General features: G+C 35.9%; 1 protein-coding gene across 3 annotated transcripts; it reads right to left on the reverse strand.

The window, feature by feature from the left end:
- Nucleotides 1-10,205: 10,205 nt before the first annotated feature.
- Nucleotides 10,206-23,521, reverse strand: LOC117573090 (tau-tubulin kinase homolog Asator). 3 transcript variants are annotated; one of them, XM_034255995.2, is made up of 16 exons: nt 23,481-23,521; nt 22,561-22,603; nt 20,917-21,022; nt 18,293-18,836; nt 17,715-18,080; nt 17,004-17,393; nt 16,699-16,911; nt 16,567-16,638; nt 15,940-16,293; nt 15,071-15,877; nt 14,568-14,698; nt 13,527-13,671; nt 12,384-12,876; nt 11,637-12,236; nt 10,861-10,960; nt 10,206-10,802 (listed from the first exon to the last, which is right to left on the reverse strand). In XM_034255995.2, exons 3-16 carry the CDS (start codon nt 20,937-20,939, stop codon nt 10,556-10,558), a joined length of 4,485 nt encoding a protein of 1,494 aa, XP_034111886.2. In that variant the 5' UTR covers nt 20,940-21,022; nt 22,561-22,603; nt 23,481-23,521; the 3' UTR covers nt 10,206-10,555. The 3 variants fall into 3 exon arrangements, with proteins under 3 accessions (XP_034111886.2, XP_034111884.1, XP_051862236.1); XM_034255993.2 differs by lacking the exons at nt 16,567-16,638; nt 16,699-16,911; nt 17,004-17,393; ... (3 more) ...; nt 22,561-22,603; nt 23,481-23,521 and having other exon boundaries at nt 11,637-11,804; nt 11,862-12,236; nt 15,940-16,317; XM_052006276.1 differs by lacking the exons at nt 13,527-13,671; nt 14,568-14,698; nt 16,567-16,638; ... (5 more) ...; nt 22,561-22,603; nt 23,481-23,521 and having other exon boundaries at nt 15,940-16,317.
- Nucleotides 23,522-23,620: the final 99 nt, after the last annotated feature.

Here is a 23,620-nt window from a genome sequence, read left to right on the forward strand (position 1 = left end):
TTTTCTTGGATAATAAAAAGAAAACAAGATTTATAAACTTACATTTTTTAATTATATTTTTAATCAATATATATATATATACATGTCTTATGTCTTATATGTATCTAAATTTAACATCAAGCCCAATTGGCAGAATTTAAAGATTTTAAAAACACTCTAGCATCGCAAACTACACATTTTATTGCGGATGCCAACCGCTCTGAAGGCACCGAGCTGCCTGGAGTGATAAAATGTCGCATAGCCTTGTAAAGGCCCGGCATGGTCGCCCTATGGGATTTCCACACCTCCAGCGGGTTACATTCCCACGCAGTTTGGGGCAAACTAAAGTATAGTTTCAGCTCCTTATTTTGCTCCGACACACCGCTCAATTCTTTTGTGATTGAGTTGAATGAGATTGAGATTGAATGCACTTCGCGGTGCCGCCTGTTATGTTTGTGTAATTTGATTTAACATTAATTTTTCCCTTTATTCTTCTGTCAAATTTCAAATTTAATTTAAGTTTAAATTGAAAGTTTCAATCGACGTTTTGAATTTAGAGTGACCAAGGAAAAAATATCAAAAAAAAAATATCGTGATTTCGATATTTGGGCAAAAAAAATATCACGATATAAATATATCATTTTTAGAAAAAATATCGATATATTGATATTTTGATATATTATCAACAACCCTAGTTCAAACATTACAAATGTTGTTGAAAGCTCTATCTCTTATAGTCTCTGAGATTTAGGTGTTCACACGGACGGACGGACAGACAGACAGACGGACAGGGCATGGCTAGATTGTCTCGGCTGTTGACGCTGATCAAGAATATATATACTTTATAGGGTCGGAGATGCCGTCTTCTACCTGTTACATACATCTCCTGTCGGCACAAAGTTATAATACCCTTCTAACCTATGGGTATAAAAAGTGCAGAGTGGCAACGCCCAGGTAACGCCCAGGTAACAACCCAGGCGAGTTGGAAGCTGTGTTACACTCCGACAACGCACGCCGGTATATTCACCCCCAGAACAATGCCGCTGAACGCGTAAACCGAACCGTAATAGATGGTATAAGAGCGTATTTAGAAAACGACCACCGGGAATGGGAAATCGAAGTAGCGATACGTAATGCCGTCCGTACCGCTACTGGAGTGACTCTGTTTGTCACTGTGTTCGGCCAACACTTGTATTTGAACGGACATCAATACAATATGGCCAGGAAGCTGAAATCATTATAGGATCACAATATATATGACCTAGAAGCCCAGGATAGACAGGCCATCATCCTGAGTCAACTGAAGGAACATCTTGTTTGTCAAATACCTTATCGTTTGAGGTGTAGATACCAACGCCTATGAATTAGAAGTCTTTCACAGCAAGGATATACGATTAAAGATTTAAGACAATTTTTTTATGCAGTCACAGAACACGTTTGCAGCAGTCGAATGCACTATCAATGGTTTTGGTAGCAATCGGAAGAGCTGGCGCCCAACCATCGATAGTGCCTCAACACAGTGGACATCACAAATTATATGTATATGCTGCAATAACATGATAGAGGTGGTAGAGGTGGACAAATATTGATAGTGGGCCAGCCATATGCGACGATAGTAAATTTTGAGCCTTCGATAGGGTCGATAGTGCCATCGATTTTCGCCGATAATATCCCTCGACATACAACTTTTGACGTATTGTCGCTTGTCTTGCATTCTTTGCCGCAGTCAAGGCATTCTGTCTAGAATCCAGACATGTGATGTTTTTTTCTTTTTTCTAGTATTGCGCCTATCTGGTGCAGAATCCTTTTCAAAGTCTGTGCTGGTGCAATGCTGTCTGTACTTGACGCATTAAAAGCACGCACAGGACGCGGTTCATTCGGCTTCTCCGGCTTTTGCTCAGTAAGCATGGGGTTAACAAAAAAGGGCCAACTGATGAGACGCACCACTACATAACAATAATACATTAAGAATTTGCGTAGTGTAGTGGGACGGGTACATTACACTTGCTGTCAAAAAAGTGAACGAGGGAAATCAAACGAGAGCATCACATGCAATAAATGAATGCAAAAGAAAGATGAACGTGGATAAGGTCCCGCTTCTTTTGCGCTGCTCTTTGCAATTCACTGTTATTTTGAATTCCTATTATTGTGACATTTTCAATAAAACCTTGCTATTCTATGGGTAGCGGATATAAATACAATCATATTATACCGCACTCTAAGATCACAAATATCACATTCTAAGTATCAGCCGGAGCCTGGATATCACCGGACATTCTCTGAGGAGGTGTTTCAGTATTTCCGTGACTCCACCCTTGATGCAGTTGATATGCCAAGCATTAGCTGGGCTATATGCCGAAGGTTAAGTGAACCTTATTTGAATTACATATTTACATGAGCAGTGACGTGGGGCATGCCACGCCCATTTCGACAACAGATAGGTTCCAGAAAAATAGTGTTATTGTGGTCAGTGCAGCTGAGTGGGATAGTATAATCAGGGGTCATGCTGTCCTTCCTGCCTATGGTACTGTTACCATAGCCTATTAACCCCACATCCATTGACCATCTTTCTTAGCGATGGTAAATGCGTATATATCCAGAGGATCGTACCAACCACTTTGAAAACTTAAATTGGCGTCTGTGTCCTTTCCACAAGGTAAGTTTTTTTTATTTGTAGCCAGCCACCACACGTGAGTGAGGATGGGGCGGACAACCCAGATGTATAGCGTCCGCATAATAGTGGATGAAAGGTTCTCTGCGAAGCTAAGGATCTTTTTTGCCAGATACAGGTCTCCTGATGGCAATAGTTCATCAAGACTTGACAGTCACAATGGAGTCAGTTGCCCAAATTATTTTTTTTTATAGCCTCCAAACTTCATAAGATCTGCTAATCACAACTTCATGTTCCGCAAAATCCCACTGCTCGATTCACACTCTATTGCTCGTCTTGAGCAGACTTGGACTAGAAGACTGTTAGGACAGCAGCTTTCTTAGCTTGGAAGTGTCTTCGACTTTGTTTAGACAACAAGAAAAATTTATGCTCACATATTGCGAGATAACCAATAATAACACCAATTGCAGTAGACCGCTATCAATTACTCAATAAAAATAATTAGAGTTGACGACAGTGAGTTCTAAAGCTTCGATGCTCATTAGAAAAGCGAAAGCTCTCGCTTTAAAAGTACAAATCAAAAACGAGGTCCGTTAAGCCATCCGTTAGTACTTGAACCATTACAGCACCCAATAACTATGCAGAAGATTAACGAGCATCTTTTCCGAATTACTCTGGAATGAAATATTCAAATATCTTCCTTGCAGATATTTTGTATATATTATAATATAAGTTCTTAGGACTTATTTGGCGTTTAATAAATTAATCAAATTTTGTTTTAAAGTTTTCCTAAAGTTGCTAATCTTCTAACTGCTACAAATTTTTCAATAATTAATAACAATAAATAAAATCCATTATTCAGTTAATTTTTGCAGAGACTTTACACAATCCGAAAGGCATGATCTTAATCTTAATCTAACTTGGGTGTAATATCTGCTTTGGAAAACTAGCAAAGATGCTCCCAATGCTGCATAACGGCTAAACATCCTTCTTGTTGCGGCTCAAGATTTCCGGCATTTAAATTTTGTCGAAAGTAATAAAACCTAAGGCTATAGTTGTTATAGTACCATACATTCAATATATACCATAGAGTACACATTCAAAGTAGACACGTAGTAGACACATACATTTGATCAACTAACCAAACTTTCATAATTCATAAAAAATCTAGTTATTATTTTATGTACAAAAAATCTTTTCTAGCTTTTTAAAATTACAATTTATATTTCTTATAGTCTCTGAAATTTCGGTGTTCATACGGACGGACTGACAGACATGGCTATATCGTCTCGACTATTGACGGCGATCACGAATATATACACTTTATAGAATCGGAGATTTATTTCCTGCAGATATGAGTAGTGGGTATATGAGTAGTGGGTATAATTAGCACAATTTGAACGAATTGCTATAAGAATTTATAAAAAGGATGTTTTAACTGCTTTTCTTTTTTATTTCATCCAAAATTTGTGGTAAGAGTCATATTATAATTCATACACTTCATAATTCGTACGAAACTTGCACCAGGTTGGGCATCAATAATGTACAATGTAGGTAGGGTACGGCGCGGTGCCCCTTCACGAAGGCCAGCAGACGTGTTGAATAAATGAATGTTGACAAAGAACTTCATATTTAACTTTGTATGTTATGTAATATGCCAAGGTGACTGCCACCTCGCGGCCTTAGTGAATTTATCATTGTAGTTGTGGTTAGACGATTAGATTGAGTGTCTAATCAGATTAACCGGAATAATGTGGATCTGTCGCTGAATGGACCGTTAATTTCTACACAACTTTTTGCGGACTTAGGAAATTATAACATAATAATAGTAATGGACGAGTCTTGCAGTCAGATTTTGACCGTAGTTTTCTTACTTGTGTAACGCTCGGGTAACAGAAGCTGTTACCAATGTAACTTTTACAGTGCAACATGAGCCCTGCAGTGAGTGCTACGGTATCGTTTATCGCTTATCGATATCGTACGATAAAAAAGGAGCGAAGAAGGGAAAGCACGCGAAAGCAAGATCTTTTTTAACAAGTGTACCTTAATTATAATTTCATCGTATTTCAATATTAAAATAAATATCCATACCAAATACAAGCCACAAAGCCATCCCTTCACAGTTCAGAAGTGGGATCTGATAAGTTGTATGGATTTGAAAGCGTGAAAATTGAGGATGATGAAATAGGAAAAGACATTGCGCAGTTAACAAAATTGAGACAGAGAAAACCAGCAAGAATAGTCGGCGTTGAAAGTTTGCATGGAGATGTGTTCTCAAGGTCTGTGTGACAAAGAAAACTGCAAATAACGGATTAGTTCCTTTTCTTCGTGGCAGGCGGATTCAAAGTCGTGGTTACACCAAGAGACGGTGGAGTCTTAAAAAACATACTAGAAGTACATGCTATTTGCGAAATACAAGACATTGTGAAATACATACATAGCAGCAGTGTACGTGTGTGTATTTGCGAAATACAAGGCATTGTGAAATTCATAGCAGAAGTGTACGTGTGTGAGTGTCTGCAGAATTATTAAAACGCAATAAGAGAACTAAACAGGAAAGGCAAAATATGCACAAAATAACTGATCTTAAGGTTGATCAGTTGAAATTCCTTCTTCGCGGTGTGGATTTGCCAACATCAGGAACGCGTGCTGAATTAATCCAGAGACTGATCGAGCATGAGGGTTCGACAGAGATTGAGATGCCGCAAGCAGCTAGTCTTGCCAGTCAACAAGAAGATGCAATTGCGTCACAGGCAACAGCTATTTCGAAACTAAAAGGCGAAATGAGACAGCTAATGGAGATGATGTCCCAGTTTATTAGCGTTCATAGACAGAATACATCGACAGTTCTAGCCAGCAACCGCTAGCAATGAATAGTGAAATTCAATCACCAGATTCAAGCAATGTATGCAGTCAAGGTCAGCAAGTAATTAACATAGCGAGGCAAACGTCAGTGAAAGAAATAGCGAATACCTTGCCAGAGTTCGACCCCAGTGACAAAAACGCCATCACTGCCAAACAATTCATTGATCTGGTAAACAAAGTAGTTGATGCCTACAATTGGGATCAGAAATTTTTGCTGCTCGCCATCTACACTCGCCTCAAGGGTTCTGCCAAGATGTGGCTCGACTCATCACCAGTGGTGCATACCCGATGGAGTAACTTTGCCGAAGCTTTAAACGACGAGTTTGGTATCGAACCAGACAAAGCAGAGATTCACTTCACTATGGCCAACGCAACGAGAAAGTCGAACGAAACTGTTAAAGAATATTGTTTTCGTATGTCAGCCCTTGGTGTTCGGTATAAGCTTAGTGAAGCTGCGGTCATCAGGTACATCAAAGCCGGTCTACAGCATCGAGAGTTGCAAAATAGCATTGCAGCGATTCAGTTTTATAGTATGAAGCAGCTACGGGATGCAACTGAAAACTTCTTCATGAACCGAAGCCGTTTTGGCGAGAATAAGAGGAGTATGCCACCAAAAGATTACAGCGACAATCAAAAAGGCGAGGTCAATGCTAAGACAGCAAAGCAGAAGGAAGCTTTGAAATGCTATAATAGCGGAAAATCGGGACACTTTACCAATTCTTGTCCAAAGCCACCACTGTCAGCTCGCACTGTTACGTCGCGTTCATTGATTCCGGAAGTGAGGCTAGTATTGTGCGCAGGTCAGTAGCCAAAAAAATTAAAGCCGTTCACAGCAAGTGTGCTATGCAAATCAGAGGCATTTGTGGAGGTACATGTATGTTAACCGAAGCTATACAGCTGGAAATAGTCATCGATGGAAAAAGTGTTTCTGCCAAAGTTTATATTGTCGAAGATGAGATACTCCCAGAAGATTTTCTGTTGGGCCAAGACGTCATCGTAAGTGCTAAACTATCATTCGATTTTGAGAAGATCCAGTCTAGTGTCAACCGAGCAGTACCGATGTCAGCAGTTGCAGATGTTGGTAATTTCGAGAAACAAGAAGAGAAGGACAAAATGCGTGAGTTGTTGGGAAAATATTCTACAGTTTTCTCAGTTGGATTGCATGGTATTAGCAAAACAAATGTCGTGCAGGCAGACATCATTATCGAAAGTGGCAAAATAGTTTCGCAAGCCCCATACAGAGTGCCAGAACCGAAAAAAGAAATAGTAAGCCAAATGGTTAATGAGCTTTTGAAGCAAGACATAATCACGCAGTCTACGTCAGAGTATACTAGTCCAGTTGTCCTTATCAAGAAGCCAAATGGTAGTGGCCGACTATGCGTTGACTATCGGCGATTGAACAAACGTATCCAAAAGGAGAACTTTCCTATGCCACACATCGAGAAGAAGTTGCAGGAAGCAAAACGTCATAAATGGTTTTCTTCACTGGACTTAAACAGTGGTTATTATCAAGTGAAGATAGCACCAAGCATTCATCACCACAGACGGGTTTTACGAGTTCAAACGTTTACCGTTTGGACTAAAGAATGCTCCAGCCGTCTTTAATAGGCTTATGGCAGATATGCAAAAACGTGTACAAAAAGACGATATTATATACTACATGGATGACATCCTTATTGGCAGCCAGACGTTCGAAGAAATGTACGAGAAACTTGAAAGAATTCTGCTTGTATTGAGAGAATGCGGATTAACATTAAACTTGAACAAATGCGAGTTGTTTAAAAAGTCTATCAACTTCCTAGGTCACAAAATACACGAAGATGGAATCAGTCCGGGCGAAATTAAGACAAACGCTATTGCCATGTTCCCGTCGCCAAAGAATATTACTGATGTTAGAAAGTTTTTAGGACTTAGCGGTTACTTCAGGAAATTCGTCGCCGGATATGCCATTATATCAGAGCCAATACGTATATTATTGTGCAAAGATCAGCCGTTCAAATGGGAAAAGTTACAGCAAGATGCCTTCGATGAACTTAAGATGCGAACTACACACAGATGCCAGTGCAATCGGTTTAGCTGGAGTATTGCTGCAAAAAGACGCTGACCAGATGAAGCCAATTGCGTACTATAGTCGAGCAACTTCAAAAGCCGAGAAAAACTATCACAGCTACGAGTTGGAGGCCCTTGCCGTTGTTGAGTCGTTGGAGAGATTCAAGTACTACATTTATGGTAAACAGATCGGAGTTGTGACTGACTGTAGTGCGTTAAAGACGTCTATGGAGAAGAAAGATCTCATCCCTCGCATGGCCAGATGGTGGTTACGTATCCAGGAGTTCGATATCAAAATTGTACATAGAGCTGGACGTCAAATGGATCACGTAGATGCACTGAGCCGTACTCCGTTTGAAGAGGCGCATGATATGGACACAGCCAGCCTAAAGATAGCAAAGACTCTTTTGGACGAGACCGATTGGCTATTTGCCACACAACTACAAGACGATAAAATGAAAAGCATTGTCACCGAGATGAAAAACGACAAGAAATCTGAGAACGACGACTTATGATCGAACAAAACAGACTGTTTCGCAAGCACGATAACAAGCTCCTGTGGGTAGTCCCAAAACAGTTGAGGTTCCATGTTCTTCATGAATGTCATGACAAGGCTGGACACATGAGCACTGATAAAACTCTGTCACGGATTCTGAACTTATTTTGGTTTCCTCGCATGCGTAACTTTGTGAAAACGTATGTCCAGTCCCGTGTGGGCTGCGCATTTTATAAGAAACCAGGAGGCCGCCAGAAGGGCCAATATCACTTCGATGACATCAGACCAATACCGTTCTTCACAGTTCACATGGACCACCTGGGACCATTTCCAAAGAGTTCGAAGCGGAATGAGATATGCTCATTCTCGTGATAGTCGATGCATTCATGAAATTTGCTGTACTGAGAGCTGTTAAAAGTACTTCAACGGAACATGTCATTGATGTTCTTCAGGAAATAACAGGCTACGTTGGAATGCCGCATCAAATTGTTACTGACAGAGGAACAGCTTTCACTTCCAGAGAATTTGAGAAGTTTTGCAAAGCAAATCATGTAAAGCATATTTTAAATGCCGTACGGACTCCAAGAGCACATGGTCATGCAGAGCGAACAAATAGGACTATACTGTCAATGCTGCTCCCGTCGAATGAAACTGACAAGCGTTGGGACGAGAGGATGAACATCATCCAATGGAGTGTTAATTCCATGACAAACACCACTACTAAATGTACTTAAGAACACCCTGACGAGTGTGATCCAAGGAGAAGATCGATAAATGCTTACGAATGCTGAGCTGGAAAACCTTCGAGCAGACGCTGCAACGCGTATTAACGACCATAGAGCCGCAGCTAAGAAACGCTATGACGCCAAGCATTCCAAGCCAGCTACATACAATAGCGGAGATATTGTTTTGGTCGAGAATGACCCTTCCAGTACCGGTACCTCACGTAAACCGTTTATAGTCACCAAAGTGCTGCCCAAGGATAGATATCTAGTGGAAGATATCCCCCATGCACAGCGAAAGCAGAGAGACTACAAATCAGTCTATTCTTCCGACAAAATAAAGCATTGGTGTCAGCTGCCGCCGGATGAATCAGACGACGAAGAAGACAATGGCGAGATCACAGCAAACGACTCTTGCGAGGACGCTGCGGTTTTTCAGGAGAGGCCGACTGTAACGCTCGGGTAAAAGAAGCTGTTACCAATGTAACTTTTACAGTGCCACATGAGCCCTGCTACGGTATCGTTTGTCGTTTATCGATATCGTACGATATGCGGGCACTCTAAAAAAGGAGCGAAGGGAAAGCACGCGAAAGCAAGATCTTTTTTAACAAGTGTACCTTAATTATAATTTCATCGTATTTCAATATTAAAATAAATATCCATACAAAATACAAGCCTACACAAAGCAATCCCTTCACACTTGTTTTTTTTTAAATAATTTTATAATATTTTTATACCCGCTACCCATAAGGTAGAAGAGTATTAACATATAACTTTGTACCGGCAGGAAATGTATGAGACAGTCATAAGGAGGCACCTCCTACCCTATAAAGTATATGTATTCTTAATTACCATCAACAGCCGAGACGATCCAGCCATGTCCGTCTGTCCGTATGAAACACAGGATCTCAGAGACTATAAGAGATAGAAATTTTTTCGACATTACTTGTTATCGAACTTGTCGAAGTTACTAACTAGGGGTCTTAGTTGCTTTGGCTGACAATCTGGTATATTTTGAGTACTTTTGCGGTATTTTAGTTAGGTATATTTTGAGAATAATGCAATATTTCGCTTTTATTCAAAATGGGTATCGGGTATCCCACAGTCGAGCACACTCGAAAGTAGCTTTCTTACTTGTTTATGTAATAGGCTTGATATAAAATTGAGTAATCACCTGAGTACATCTATCAAGTTAATTTTATTTATAGTCCCAGAATAAAAATGAAATTGCCTTTGGACAGAAAGTGTGGGTAAATTAATCTAATTATTTATTACGGTTAATTCATGCTAATTTGATTTTAAAATTCATATTTTTAATATTTACAATAAGTTCCAGTGAAAAAAATTCCATACTAACTCAAATATCAAATGTTACGTAGCCATTAATGCACAATGTTTAATTCAATCGTCTAAGTTTGAATGTGTTGTAAATATTCACGTATAATATTGGATAGAAAAAATGTAATAAGACTACAAATATATATGTATATATATTTGTATATTTTTTGAAATATTATGTTCCAGGGTACATATTTATGAATGTATGCATAGCTTTCTTTATTCATCTAGTAATAATCGCAGCAGAATGAATATTAATGAGCCTTGTCTTCATATTATATAATTGTATAAATTAATCTAAGCATAGTAACCAATTATTTATTATTAAGACGTCAGCATCACTTCGATTATAATGAAGTGGTTGAAATTTTAAATATTTTTTATAAAGATTTAGTTTTGGTGCCTTAGATCCGTTTCACTTCTTATCCTATTTGATCTATTAGCTTAACTTGCCATAATTACAAAATATAATAAATATTGTAATCATTATTGCAATTATTCTATATTGTGTCGGTAGCGACGTAATCGCGCACTGTTTTCAATTTTTGGATCGCCTGGTGGTGGCGAAATATTTCTCATTGAGGTCTCGATTGTATTTTGAGTCCATGCAGCGTTGCTGGTCTCTAATGTACCTGACTTTGCTGCTGAATTGCAACAAAACGGTACTTCAAATTCTTTGCCATCTTTATCTTCACTTTTGTCGGTTAATTGATCTTCAAAACTGTTAAGTACACATCGATTGCTACAAATTTTAAACAATAAGTGTAATCATGTCATTAAAAATTCAAATAAATGTTTACCTGCTAGAGGCCCGACATCGAGGACGTTGAAAGCGCAGATTTAACTGGGCTGGATCAGTTATATACTTTCCCTCGGTAGACTCTCGACGGCGACGTAGTCCTATATATATTATATTAATTATAAAATGATACCAGAAACAATATAAAAATTTATTTGTTGATTTTGAAATAAATATCAATAAAAAAAAATGAGTCAATAAAACTGTGTCACTTTGTGCAAATAACTGTCAGCTTGAACTAGTTAATATACGATTGTTGACATCGCTTCTCAATAGTACTTATTTAATATACCCCTATCCATAGGTTAGAAGGTTATTTTAATAGGCAGAAGTATGAGTATATGTTTTATTTTTAAGTGTTATCTAAACAATCTTAAACAAAATTGATATGTGTGCAGCAATACCAAGTAGATTTGAAGAGAAATCTAGAAAATATCTCTTGTAGTCTCTGAGATATATGTAGGTGTTCGTACTTTTGGTGCCTGCTTTGGTTGGCAATCTGGTATATTTTCTATTCTATAAAATATTTTGAAAATATATATCGATATACCAAATAGCAGCATATTTCACTATTTTTTGGGGTACATTAATTTGGTATATTTAAAAAACCGCAATATTTTACTTTTATTGAAAGTTAGTTTTATTGAAAAATAATTATGCGACAAACTTAATCATGATATTGCAGAGAATATGACAGTATCCAATTTGGAAGTTAAAAGGTTATCCTATCTGTTTAGGGTGGACACAATATTATACAACATTATACATAAAACATACCTGGTGTTAAATCCGTAGTAGTTGGAGAAATTTGTGAGTAATTGTGAACACGATTAGAGTCAGTGGGCTCAAATTTACAATTCGGTGAATTAAATGATTCGTTCTGAAGAAGCTCCTGTTGACCAATTACCCCAACACCAGATGGCTGTGCTGCTGTACTGATTACACCTGTCCAAGATGCACATTTGGATTGTCGCAAATTAGCAGATAATATAGGTATCTTACTTGGCGTTGACAATACAAGTTCGCAACCCATTGTAAAGGCTGCATTTGAGGTGATATCTCTTACCACTAAACTTTGGTAGTCAGTAGAGGCAATGTGCTGACTTCCATCATTCGTACTGCTTTTAATCTTGGCTTTCGCATCATGGTCTTTGTTTATTAAATTTTTTGTTAAATGACTAGAGCCACTTATATTAGTTTCCATTCTATCATTTTCATCACAGTTAATGGCCTCTTTATCACTTAGACCTGAAGTTCGAATATCACCAGGCACAGCTGTTTCTTTGGCAGCAACGATGCCATCTGTTATTGTTGTATTAGGAGTTTTAAGGGCTGCTAATGCTTTATAATAAACAGACTCGTCCAGATGTGGGGTTTCTAATGCAATATAAATAAAATGAAATGTAAATTAGAAATATGTAATGTATGAAAAAAGTAATGTATTTTAATCAGTACATTTTCAATACAATTTGAAAATATTGAGTTATTAAAATTCATTGGTCATACGTTCCATGCGATTCTTACCTTTAGAAATGACACGAAACTCCAGTCGTCCACTGATACAGCCTTCATCTTCGCCTTGATTACCAGCATCGTCAAGTTCAAGTGCTCCACTTTCATGAAAACATGAAGGATTGTGTATTAAACTTGGCTGGGGCTTTTTATCATTAATGTTGTTTCGATGCTGGGGAAATGTTTTTGTTGTAGTCTTTGCACCCCAAGAAGGCACTGTTGCAGTCGGTTGAGTACTTTTTCTGAAACTTATTGGCTTTTCATCGAAACCATCAATAAAACATACATTTGGAAGGCTATTACGATGTCGCCGGGTACTTATTGAGCGCTCGTCTATTATTTTTTTTGAGTACATATTACTGTCTAAATCAACTGCTGCATCTTTAAATGATGATATTGTAGCCGCCATATGTGATGTCAGATGGTTTTTCTTATTTGATATTGGTACAATTTCAGAGTTAGACTCACGTACACAAACGTTTCTGGCGATATCCATTCGATAAACCTAGATTTCGACGACAAAAAACATAAATCGAAATTTAGATAAGACAACTTACGAAGTCATATTATTAAATCTTTTCGGTTTAATAAATAATGTCAATTAATAAAAAATCAATTTATGTATAGACCACTCTTTTCGAAAATATCTTAAAAAAAGTTGGATGTTGATGTATCTCGCTCTTCTTCTTCATTTTACTATTTATTTTGCAAGGATATTAATTTTTTATTTTCGGCACAACTCATAGAAAAAAATTCTTGCCTTCGGTTTCAAATTAGTTTTAAAATATATTCGCATACTTTCAACATATTATACTTTGCTGGTGATGAATTAGTGTTTTTATTATAGTTTCGGATCATATTAGGTTTTTAATTAAAGAAAAGTCAATCCGAGAAAAGAGGTCAATACGATGTATACAATAGGCACGAATTCTTGATAAGGTAAAATGCTTAAAATGTCCATGAGAAAGTAAATACAACCAACAAAAAGAATTTTTGAACGAAAAACAATCATGCTTTTTAAATTATTTCTTTTATATCTAAAACTACTATTAAGAAATGATATAGTACAAATACTACACAAAAGAATGTTAGTTGGTACATATATTGAATTCAAATATATTATAAGCTATATATCATTCCAAATTGTTGGCTTACAGTGTTATCAAACGCAGCTTGTTGCACAGCAGGTGGCTGTAACTTATTACGTAATACATTACCCATTGCAGGTTCAGACCACCAGTGTGGAAGGGATATCTGCAGCATTTCATAGTTCTCAATTCCAGCTATATTAAGTGTATGTCTGACAAATTGTTAATTTATTAAATTACACTCAGACTTTTAATGTTTTATTAGCGATTACTCGAAAATATAACAACGCTCTATCCGCGAGAACAACTTTCGAGATATTTTATGTAATCAGTTATCTCATAGAAATAATATGATGGGTACGAATATTAATAGATTCTTGGAATTAACTGTTTAAATAATATTGATTTCCCTCCAATTTGTAATTGTTGCCCGTTACCCAAATGGTAGGCAACCGTATGTATATTTTTGATAAGTCTTAATGCCTGATCTGATGATCTGATATAGTCGTGTATTCGTACGGCTATAGCCGTATATTCGAATGCCATTTTTGCACACAAATTAAGTCCATGTTAGAAGTTATTTAATAAATATTTTAGAATATCTATATTTCAATAAATATTAATTCATATGAGGTCAAGTTGTCGTACGCCTTAGACGCAGCTTCAAGAAACATGTCAATTTATGTTAACAGCTTTAAACCCTTCAACTAATTTAAAACACAATTATTGCCGTGTAATCAGACTGAGAGATGTCACACTAGACATGTGTGTCAGCACTGCTGGAAAGTTTCGGGGTGACAGATATTAAAAGTGAATCAGGGCACTCTTAGCGACAGTATATCCTTTAGCTCGTCCACTTTTCTCTTTGCTCTTAATTTCGTCAAACCACCTACCAAATCTAATGAAAAATTATAATTCTCAAATTCTAATCTATTTCTCAAAATATGAACAATCATTGCAAAGAGTTGAAGATACTTGATAATTCTCATGGACTCATGGACAGAGCGCTGTCAACTACGAAAATCGAGAGCCAGGAATCCTCACAGTCGAGCATAGTAGAATTCGATCCTCTTTTCAATAAGGGCTTTATTTGGTAATTTTTACTTACCTTTTAACATGATCATTTCCGAATAGTTTTGATTTTGAATTATTAGTTCGAGGAACTGGTACACTAGACAATCCGTGTAATAATACCAAGGACGCATCCGCTTTAGTCGATTTATCCACATTTGGTTGTGACTGTGAGGTGGCAAGAGGTTGGAATATTTACATACAATCTTTAGATATATATGGCGGAATTTGTCGCGGGCGACACTATTTACAGTGAAAAAATACATTAAATAATTTTAACAAGAAAGAAAGCTACAGTCGAGTGTGCTCGATTGTGAGATACCCGCTACCCATTTTGAAAAAACAAAAGAGTGCGGTTTAATTTTGTAATATTTGATATACATATAAATATATGTACTCTATATATGAAACCTTTGTACATTGAAATGTAAGGATAAATAATTATATACTCTGGACATTTTAAACATTCACTTGAGATCATTCGATCGGACATACTATACTCGTAATTAAGAACCCGCCTATCATGCCTTATTGGTTTACCTGTGGTTCTTGCTTCCATTCGTTATCTGTTGTATCTTCCGAATCATCAAACTGACTCTTCCATTGCGAAGCAAGCGTAAGTGCACCGCCGCCCCTTGTTACCTGTTGAAGCGCCGATACGTTCTCATCATCAATTAAGGCGAATTGTGTCACAGAATGATCCCCAGCTGTAGCACTGCTTCTAACAGGAATAGAACTAATTACAGTGTTGCTCAAACGATGGCTTGATATCGAGCCAGTTCCAGCTCCTGACGATGATGGTCGCAAATTGGTCGAAGTTACTGATCGTCGATTAGCTGGTGGTATAGTCGTAGTTGAAGTTGCTGAGATCGCTGCTGATCTGGGAATTAATATTTCATTGGCGCAAATTGCATCAAATGGCAAATTCTCTGCACTCTCAACGACTTGAGTTTGCATTGGCGGTGGTACATTTAAAACACGCAATCGTCCATATGTTGACTTTTGATCGGTAACATTAGTAGTGCTAAATAACCGTTTGCTATCGGAGCCTGATTCAGCTGATTTTTGGTGTTGTTGTGGACTGCTATAAGCATCTTCGACAGTGTTTTTTATCATATTATCATTATTTTTTTTGTTCGCTGACTGTTGGTGACTATTGTCTCTACCTAGAGAGCGACTATTAGCACCGTCTACATTAATATGACTATTTTTGTTTCGTTCGAAATCAGTTTCGGTTGAATTGATCACAAGATCATTATTGCGTCCTTTGTGTGCTGAGTCATCGGTAAGGAGTTTTGCTAACAGTGGCAACGGATGCGAGACAACATGTTTCTCTTCTGTCGCATACTGCAAGTTGAAGTTTGGTTGGATTTTAAACTAAAACAGGTTCAACAAAACAAAAGACTCACGTATACGGGCGCTGAATTGTTGTGAATTGATGTTGATCCCTGAACTTGTTCTTGAGCCTGAATTGCGTTTCGTCTCATATTATTTGTGGCATGCGTTGACTTAAACTGCATGTTTGTTTGCATTGTCGTCCCGGTATCGCCGTCAGCTGATTCGTGATTGGCAATTACTACCGACGAGGACTTTACCAATGCACTCGGAAAATTTGGTATGGCAACTGAACTATTTACAGCGAGCACCAGTTCCTGCTGATGCTGCTTTGAAAATATATTTTGATTACCTGCATTACTGTTTTGCATTGCGCTTTCCCCTGAAGCTTGTGCCGTCATTGTTGTTGCATTGCAATTTTTGTCTACCTACAAATATCATGAACAATTAAAAATATCATTAAAATAAAATAAACGTGTTTTAAGCTTAAAAAAAGGAACAATCTTGTATGTATGTTCCAAGCTTACGGAAATAAATTTTAAAATAAATAAATACAATTATTTTATACAAATTTATTTTATCATAAATGTGTTTACCATGTCATTAAACACTCAAAAAACTAAAAAAGGCCTGATAAATTATATCACAATTTAATACAAAAATAAAATAATACAAACATACTTTATATAAAAAGCGAATACATACTTTTCCTTAGTATTTAGAGGCTCCGTTGACGCCAACTGAGCAGTATCAATTTCGTTACGTTTCCGAATCTGTTAATACCAAAAAATATAAATTGAAATTGTTATAGAATCATATACTAATTTGCTTACATATTCTTTGCCGCTGACATTGGAAGCAGCTACCGTCATTTGAGTGATGTTACCATGAATATATTCATTTTTTATTGCAGCTGGAGCTATTGGGGTATTTGAAGCTGAATTAATGTTACCGATTGCGGCGGCATCGACTTTCTCCCAATCGTAAGGATCAGCGTCCTTAACACCTCGTCGTTTCATACATCTCTCAAAAAGGCCAATTAGCATCTGTAATTAAAGTGCTATATAAATATTTCCTCATTTTAAATAGTTTTAACTAAAAAATTCGAGTTATATGACAAGGATAAAATAACTCTTACCGCATAGTCTGGTCGGTCTGCGTAAGTGAGCGATTGTATATGCTCCAAAAATTGCTTTAGGTCTGACGGTAAGTGTTTCAGTAATATTCTATGATCATATTTTTCTTTAGTTAACCCGACTTGTTCCTTGTCTTTAATTTTTCGCCACGGCAATTGTCCATTTACAAATTCAACAAGCATATAGAATAGCGACCACAGATCATCGTGACGTCCCATCTCTCGATTGCGATGTGCATTTATTGAAGCATAGCGCACTGTTCCACGGAAACCAGCGGCAGCTCGGGGACAACGAACTTCTCCTGTTCCTGTGGTATATTGACGAGCCAATCCAAAGTCGAGCATATAAACTCGGCGGCAATTGTAAGGCAAACGGCCAACTGAAAAATTGCTCTTTAAAACAAAAGAATTAATATTTTAAACGTATTCCTCGCAGTTTTCACATAATATTAAATTAGTTATATTATATAATACTCGTATATGCCATCTTTCCGTTTATTAATTGTTTAATTATCCTGCTAAAAAGTTTTAGAAAAAAGACTGACCCTAATTAAACTTATGACTTTGATCAAAATGAGTTATCTATCAACAGCGGGCGATTCACGCTCAATTTTTTTGGCTCGGCGAAATTGTTCACGTTGATAGTAGTGTTTGTCTGTCCAGATTTATCTGGATCTCATACCATATACATAGTAGCAAACAAAAGAAACTTACCGGCTTAATATCGCGGTGAAGGAAGCCAACAGAATGTATAGATTCAATGGCTTTTAATATTTGTAAGCCTAGTCGAAGGGTTGTACTGAGAGAAAAGGCGCCTCGTGGCTGTGCTCGTCGCAACTCAGCCAAATTTTTACCTTGGAGTTGCATTACCACATAATTGAAGCGATCGTTCCGTCCACATCCAATAAAACGGCATACGTGTTCCTTGCCTTGCAGCTTTTTCAGTACCGCCACTTCCATTTTAAGCACCTGTTTCGGTTGGCGAGCTGATTCGACTTTGAGTGCCACCTGTTCCCGAGTTATTAAGTCTTGGCCCTCATAAATTTCACCAAAGCCTCCACCACCAATCTTACGTATAACCTGAAATGCACAACAAAAAACAAATATAATTCAAACCATCTTTTGCATATTTGCAAAATGTACTAGAACAAATTCGTTATTATTTTAGTTATGTAAGCTTCTCATAGTAAATCAATGATATTTTGCAAAATCAAATCAAATAAACTGGAATTTTTACGTTCTATTGTGTAAAAAATATTGTTAATATGGTTAAGTGAGAACATATCTAATACCTTCCAACGCTCTTTAACCACATGTCCTGGCTGCAATAGATCTTCAGACGTCATTTTATTATTTTTCTCTTTGTTTTCTGGCACTTGTTGGCAGATGTTCACGATAGTGCTACTCTTCTCTAATATAGCACCAGCAGTAGGAGACGATGGCGTTAGTTTTGGCACTTGGAAAGTGACTCGACTTCTTAATCCTAATCGATTTTGCTTAGCTGGCAAAGTTGCTGATCGCTGTAGTTGACAGTTTCTTGGATCTCCGACAGCCGCAATATTGTTACCCTCTTGAAGGTTTTGGTGAAAATTTGCCTCCAAAGAGATGAGCGCAATTGATGGTGGTGGCTTAGATGGGGGCGGTGGTCGCTGCAATCGTAATACTTCTTGACTACAATATTTGGGTCGATAACTTAGACACAAGTCTCTCTGTTGATTCGATATGATTTCATTTTGGCGTTGTTGCTGCCGCTTGTCTTTAGGGCTTGATCTCGGGATTGTTTGTGACGACTCTGTGACATTTCTGTCGTTCCTTGAAGGAAATAACATAAATGTACTGCTTGCCATCGGCGTTTGAAATTAAACGAAGTAAAAACTGTTTTATCTTTATAATAATAATAATAATAATAATAATAATAATAATAATAATAATAATAATAATAATAATAATAATAATAATAATAATATAATAATAATAATAATAATATAATAATAATAATAATAATAATAATAATAATAATAAAAATAATAATAATAGAGATCAGCGAAATGCTGATATGAAGTACTCATCGCCTTAAAAAATGGAGTTATTCTTCAATAACTATAACAATGATTCCTTTTCAACTACATAAATGTATATCCCAGAGGGGAAAATGATGTATCTAATACATTTACAAAATAGTACATAGATATACATAAACAAGATGAGAATAAAAGGATAATTTTTCACAGACCGAACGCAATAAAAATCTATATGTTATGTGTTTCCACTTGCAGACATTTACCTGTGAACTTATTTATTAGTACCCATTTCAGCTTTTAAGATCTATTAAATTCACTTCACCACAAAAAGTATAAAATGTGGTCGAATGCAGCTTAAATGTTCATTAATTTACATTAAGAGTCTAAACGCGTTTTCAACCATTTTTGCTTTACTTTGATTATGAACCGATGTACGAACGAGTGCCTTGCCCTATAACCCAACCTTAAATTAAAAACTCTTATTGATTGGTAAGCTTTGTATTTTTCACCCACAAGAGCAAAGCTTTTCTGAGCAAAACACACAAGGAATAAACCAGCGAGAGAACCAGAGAGATTGAGAATATCTATGCGAAACATTTCTACATGACAGTTGTAATGGTTATAAAATGTTTTTGCAGCTGCACCCTTACTGCAACGCATGCGCAAGGATATGAGGGTTTTTATAGCAATGAATTTTTGTCAGCTATCTACAGTTGAAAAATTCACAGCATAATAAAATACTAACTAAACAATGCTTACGGTCATTGTTTCTTAGAACGCAAATTAAGTTATAAAACTTGGTTCATGAAAAAAGTGAATTTTCTTGATCTACAATACCCAAGACGATATAACCATGTGTGTCTGTTCGGTTTTCAGTATAAAAACATACATTTGTAGATCTCAGATATCGCAACAAAGTACGCTCATATTTATCGCTCCGCATTTGATCTGCGACTGAACTAAGTGTGTGACGTACGCTGCGCTCGAACTACAAATTTCGAAATGCCGAAGAGGCTCTGGGAGTATCTATGTATTATATACATAGTTAACATAGTTATAAAAGGGCATTATAACTTTGTGCCGGCAGAAAATGAAAGTAACAGGTAGAAGGAGGCAACTTCGACCCTATAAAGTAAATATAAATATATATTTTTGATCAGCGTCAACAGCCGAGACCATTCGCCATGTCCGTCTGTCCGTATGAAACACTGGATCTTAGAAACTATAAGAGATAGAGCATTTGCTATGTTTGCACGCAAAACAAGGTTTACATTTTTGGCACGTCCACCGCAAATCGACAAAAATCGAATAACAAGCGTAATTTTAAAGCTAGAGTCACGAATTTTGGTATATACAATAATAACAATAGTAATTGTGATTCCTGAAAAATTGCGATCAGATAAAAATTGTCGAAGTTATTAAAGAAATTTGTTTGTATGGGCCTACTTATGTTACTAGGGGTCTTAGTTGCTTTGGCTGACAATATGGTATGTATATATATAAGACTTATATATATACATATATATATATATATACATATTTTGAATGTGGTACTATATCGATATACCAAATATACCAGCGGGTACATTTTTAGTATTTTTATAGTATTTTTCTATATTTTGAGAATAATACCGCAATATTTTGCTTTTAGTTAAAATGGGTAGCGGGTATCGACTATAGATTTCTTACTTGTGTGGTATCTTTTAATCACATCGCATTGTTCTACTTTAAGTGCAAATGTGCACCGGTTATCTCACAGTACATCGCACTGAACTGTATCTTACTATTGGTTTGTCTTACGAATGAGGCTCAAGAAGTATTTTGTAGTAGTCTCGATAGACAAACATAATCCATAGATTTTTCCATACATAGTTTTAATTGGTTTAAAAACTTACTTGTGGGACTCCTGTAAATGCATTTGTGTTCCTATTTTTCTATTGGAAATTGAATATCCAATCTTAAATGCCTCTTCTTCATCAGATCAGTGCTAAATATTTACAACTAAAAATATAGAAAAGAAAAAAATAGAATAATTAGAATTTTCTAAATATGCTTAATATTAAGTCTATTCGGTCCAATCGGTGCAATTTGATTTAAATGAAAAATATCAAAGAATATTTTATTCTCTCTATTTCTACTATTTGGATAATTATTTACTATTTAAAATTAAAATTTTTTGAATGAATGTATGCGTCTGTTTTCATTATAAACTATTTATGTCCTTCCATCATAATATGTTTTTTTTTTTAGCTATTATAAGCGTTTATATCTAACTTAAGATAGAGAGGTAAGTAGAATATAGAGACTTTACGTTATACACTATAGAGTTCGAGTTCACTGTTTCAAACTTAAATTACACTGTGATAAGAAAGGTTCTAAGTTATTGATATCATCATTAGAAACACAATGCAATTTTAGTTCCGTCGATTAGTTCCGTAAGTTATTTATCTATTAGTTTTTTTGCATGCAAATGGAAAGACAAAAACATAGACTTAAGGTCTTTGTCGCACTGTAAAGACAAGTAAGAAAGTTACGAGTGTGCTCGCCTGTGAAATACCCGCTAACCATTTTTAATAAAAACAAAACGCGCGGCTTCATTCTTAAAATATACTAAAATAATATACCGCAAAAATACTACGAATGTATTAAATGGTATATTTTGAATATTGATACTTTGAATATATACCATAGAGTGCAAAATATACCATATTGACAGCCAAAGCAAAGATTGCCCATTCAAAAGTATTTCTTTAATAACTTTGACAATTTTTTTCTAATCGCAACCAAATTCAGTAATCACAAAGACTATAGTTATTATTGTATATACTAAAAATCGCGACTCTAGCTTTAAAATTACGCTTGTTATTCGTGTTTTGTCAATTGGTGTGGGCGGAAGTGGGCGTGGCAAAAATATGAAACAAACTTGATCTGCGTGCAAACATAGCAAATGCTGTTGATAAAATATTATATCTCTATCATTTATAGTCTCTGAGATGTAGGTGTTCAAACGGACGGAAAGACGGAAATGTTTATATCTTATATGTATATTCTTTATAGGATCGGAGATGCCTCCTTCTACATACATACATTTCCTGGCGACACAAAGTTTTAATACCCTTCTACCCTATAGGTAGCAGAAATAAAAATTCAGCCACATTCATACTGACAAACAAACATTAAAATATGTGATTAGGTGTGATTGTCACGGTCTCGCTTACACTTATGGACTGGTTCAGTATTTTGTAGTAACTTTCATTTCAGTATATTTAATATATGCTCAAATATAATTAAATATCGCATTTCAACCGATTTTTAAGTAAAAGAAAACATCAAACACTATGCGTTTATACGGATGAACAGAAGGAATAACAAGGTCTCCGTCTCGATAAAATAACAATAAATTTGGCATGTATAACATATACACCGGATTTCAAGATAACAGGCTATTTTGTGATCAGCGATGTTATCACAAATGAGTACATTTTAATAATATAAATAATACCTATTAGATAATATATAAAAATAAAATTATTATTTACCTTTTGTTTTATATTACACAGTATCACAGTTCATTCTCCGCACCTGGTTTTGTAATAATTTTTTAATATTGATATTTATTAAAATATTTAATTTCTTTATTGCAATTTAAATAAAGAATGTTTTCTACGTATATATGTTTCTTCATAATATTTTTGTTTGCTTTCTATAATAATCACCTTTTTTCATTAACTAGCGCAAGCTTGTATGCGTGAAACAGCCTATTTTTAAAAATACATATTATGGTATTTTTATACCCGCTACCTATAGGGTAGAAGGGTATTATAACTAACTAACATCTCAAACCGCGTAAAGCATACTTGGTCAGCGCGATAGTCGGACGATATAGACATGTAATTTTTCGTATGTATATAAAAAATTAACTAGAGTATTTAGAATTCCTTAAAACTAGGTTGCGATCAGATAACAATTGTAGAAATTATTTAAGAATCTGCAAACGAGTCTTAGTGGCTTTAGCTACCAATCTCGCATATGTACTCTATGGTATATTTGGAATGTGCTACTGTATTAATATACAAGATATAGCATTTGCTGTATATTTTTATTTTATTGGTATACTAATTTGGTATTTTTTTAGAATGTGATTTTATTAACAAGAGGTAGCGGGTATCTCAAAGTCGACTACACTTGATTGAAGCTTTCTTACTTGTTTAATTATAGAGAACACAACGTTGAACACTTTCACCCAATGCAGCACGTGCAATTAATAGCTTGTATTTATTTCTCAAAGATAATAAATCTTTTTTTATTTATGAAACACAAATATATTTTTATTTAATATATAAATATAATTCATAAGGACTATTCTATTTTAAAGTCAATTTGTTTCATTTGAAAATATCCGCGAGTTGAAAAATAAATTAAAGTTTTACTATATATTTCCTAGTGAGCTTTCACGTACTTATGAGATTCTTCGCAGAAAACGGAAAACGTACTGAACTTGATTCTATCTGAAAAACGTATCTAAAGAATTGAACATTTTTTCTACGCCAATCAGATATATGTACATATGTATATGTAAGCATTTATCTTGTGAACATG

Source organism: Drosophila albomicans, chromosome 4 (assembly GCF_009650485.2).
Source record: "Drosophila albomicans strain 15112-1751.03 chromosome 4, ASM965048v2, whole genome shotgun sequence".
Lineage (NCBI taxonomy): Eukaryota > Metazoa > Arthropoda > Insecta > Diptera > Drosophilidae > Drosophila > Drosophila albomicans.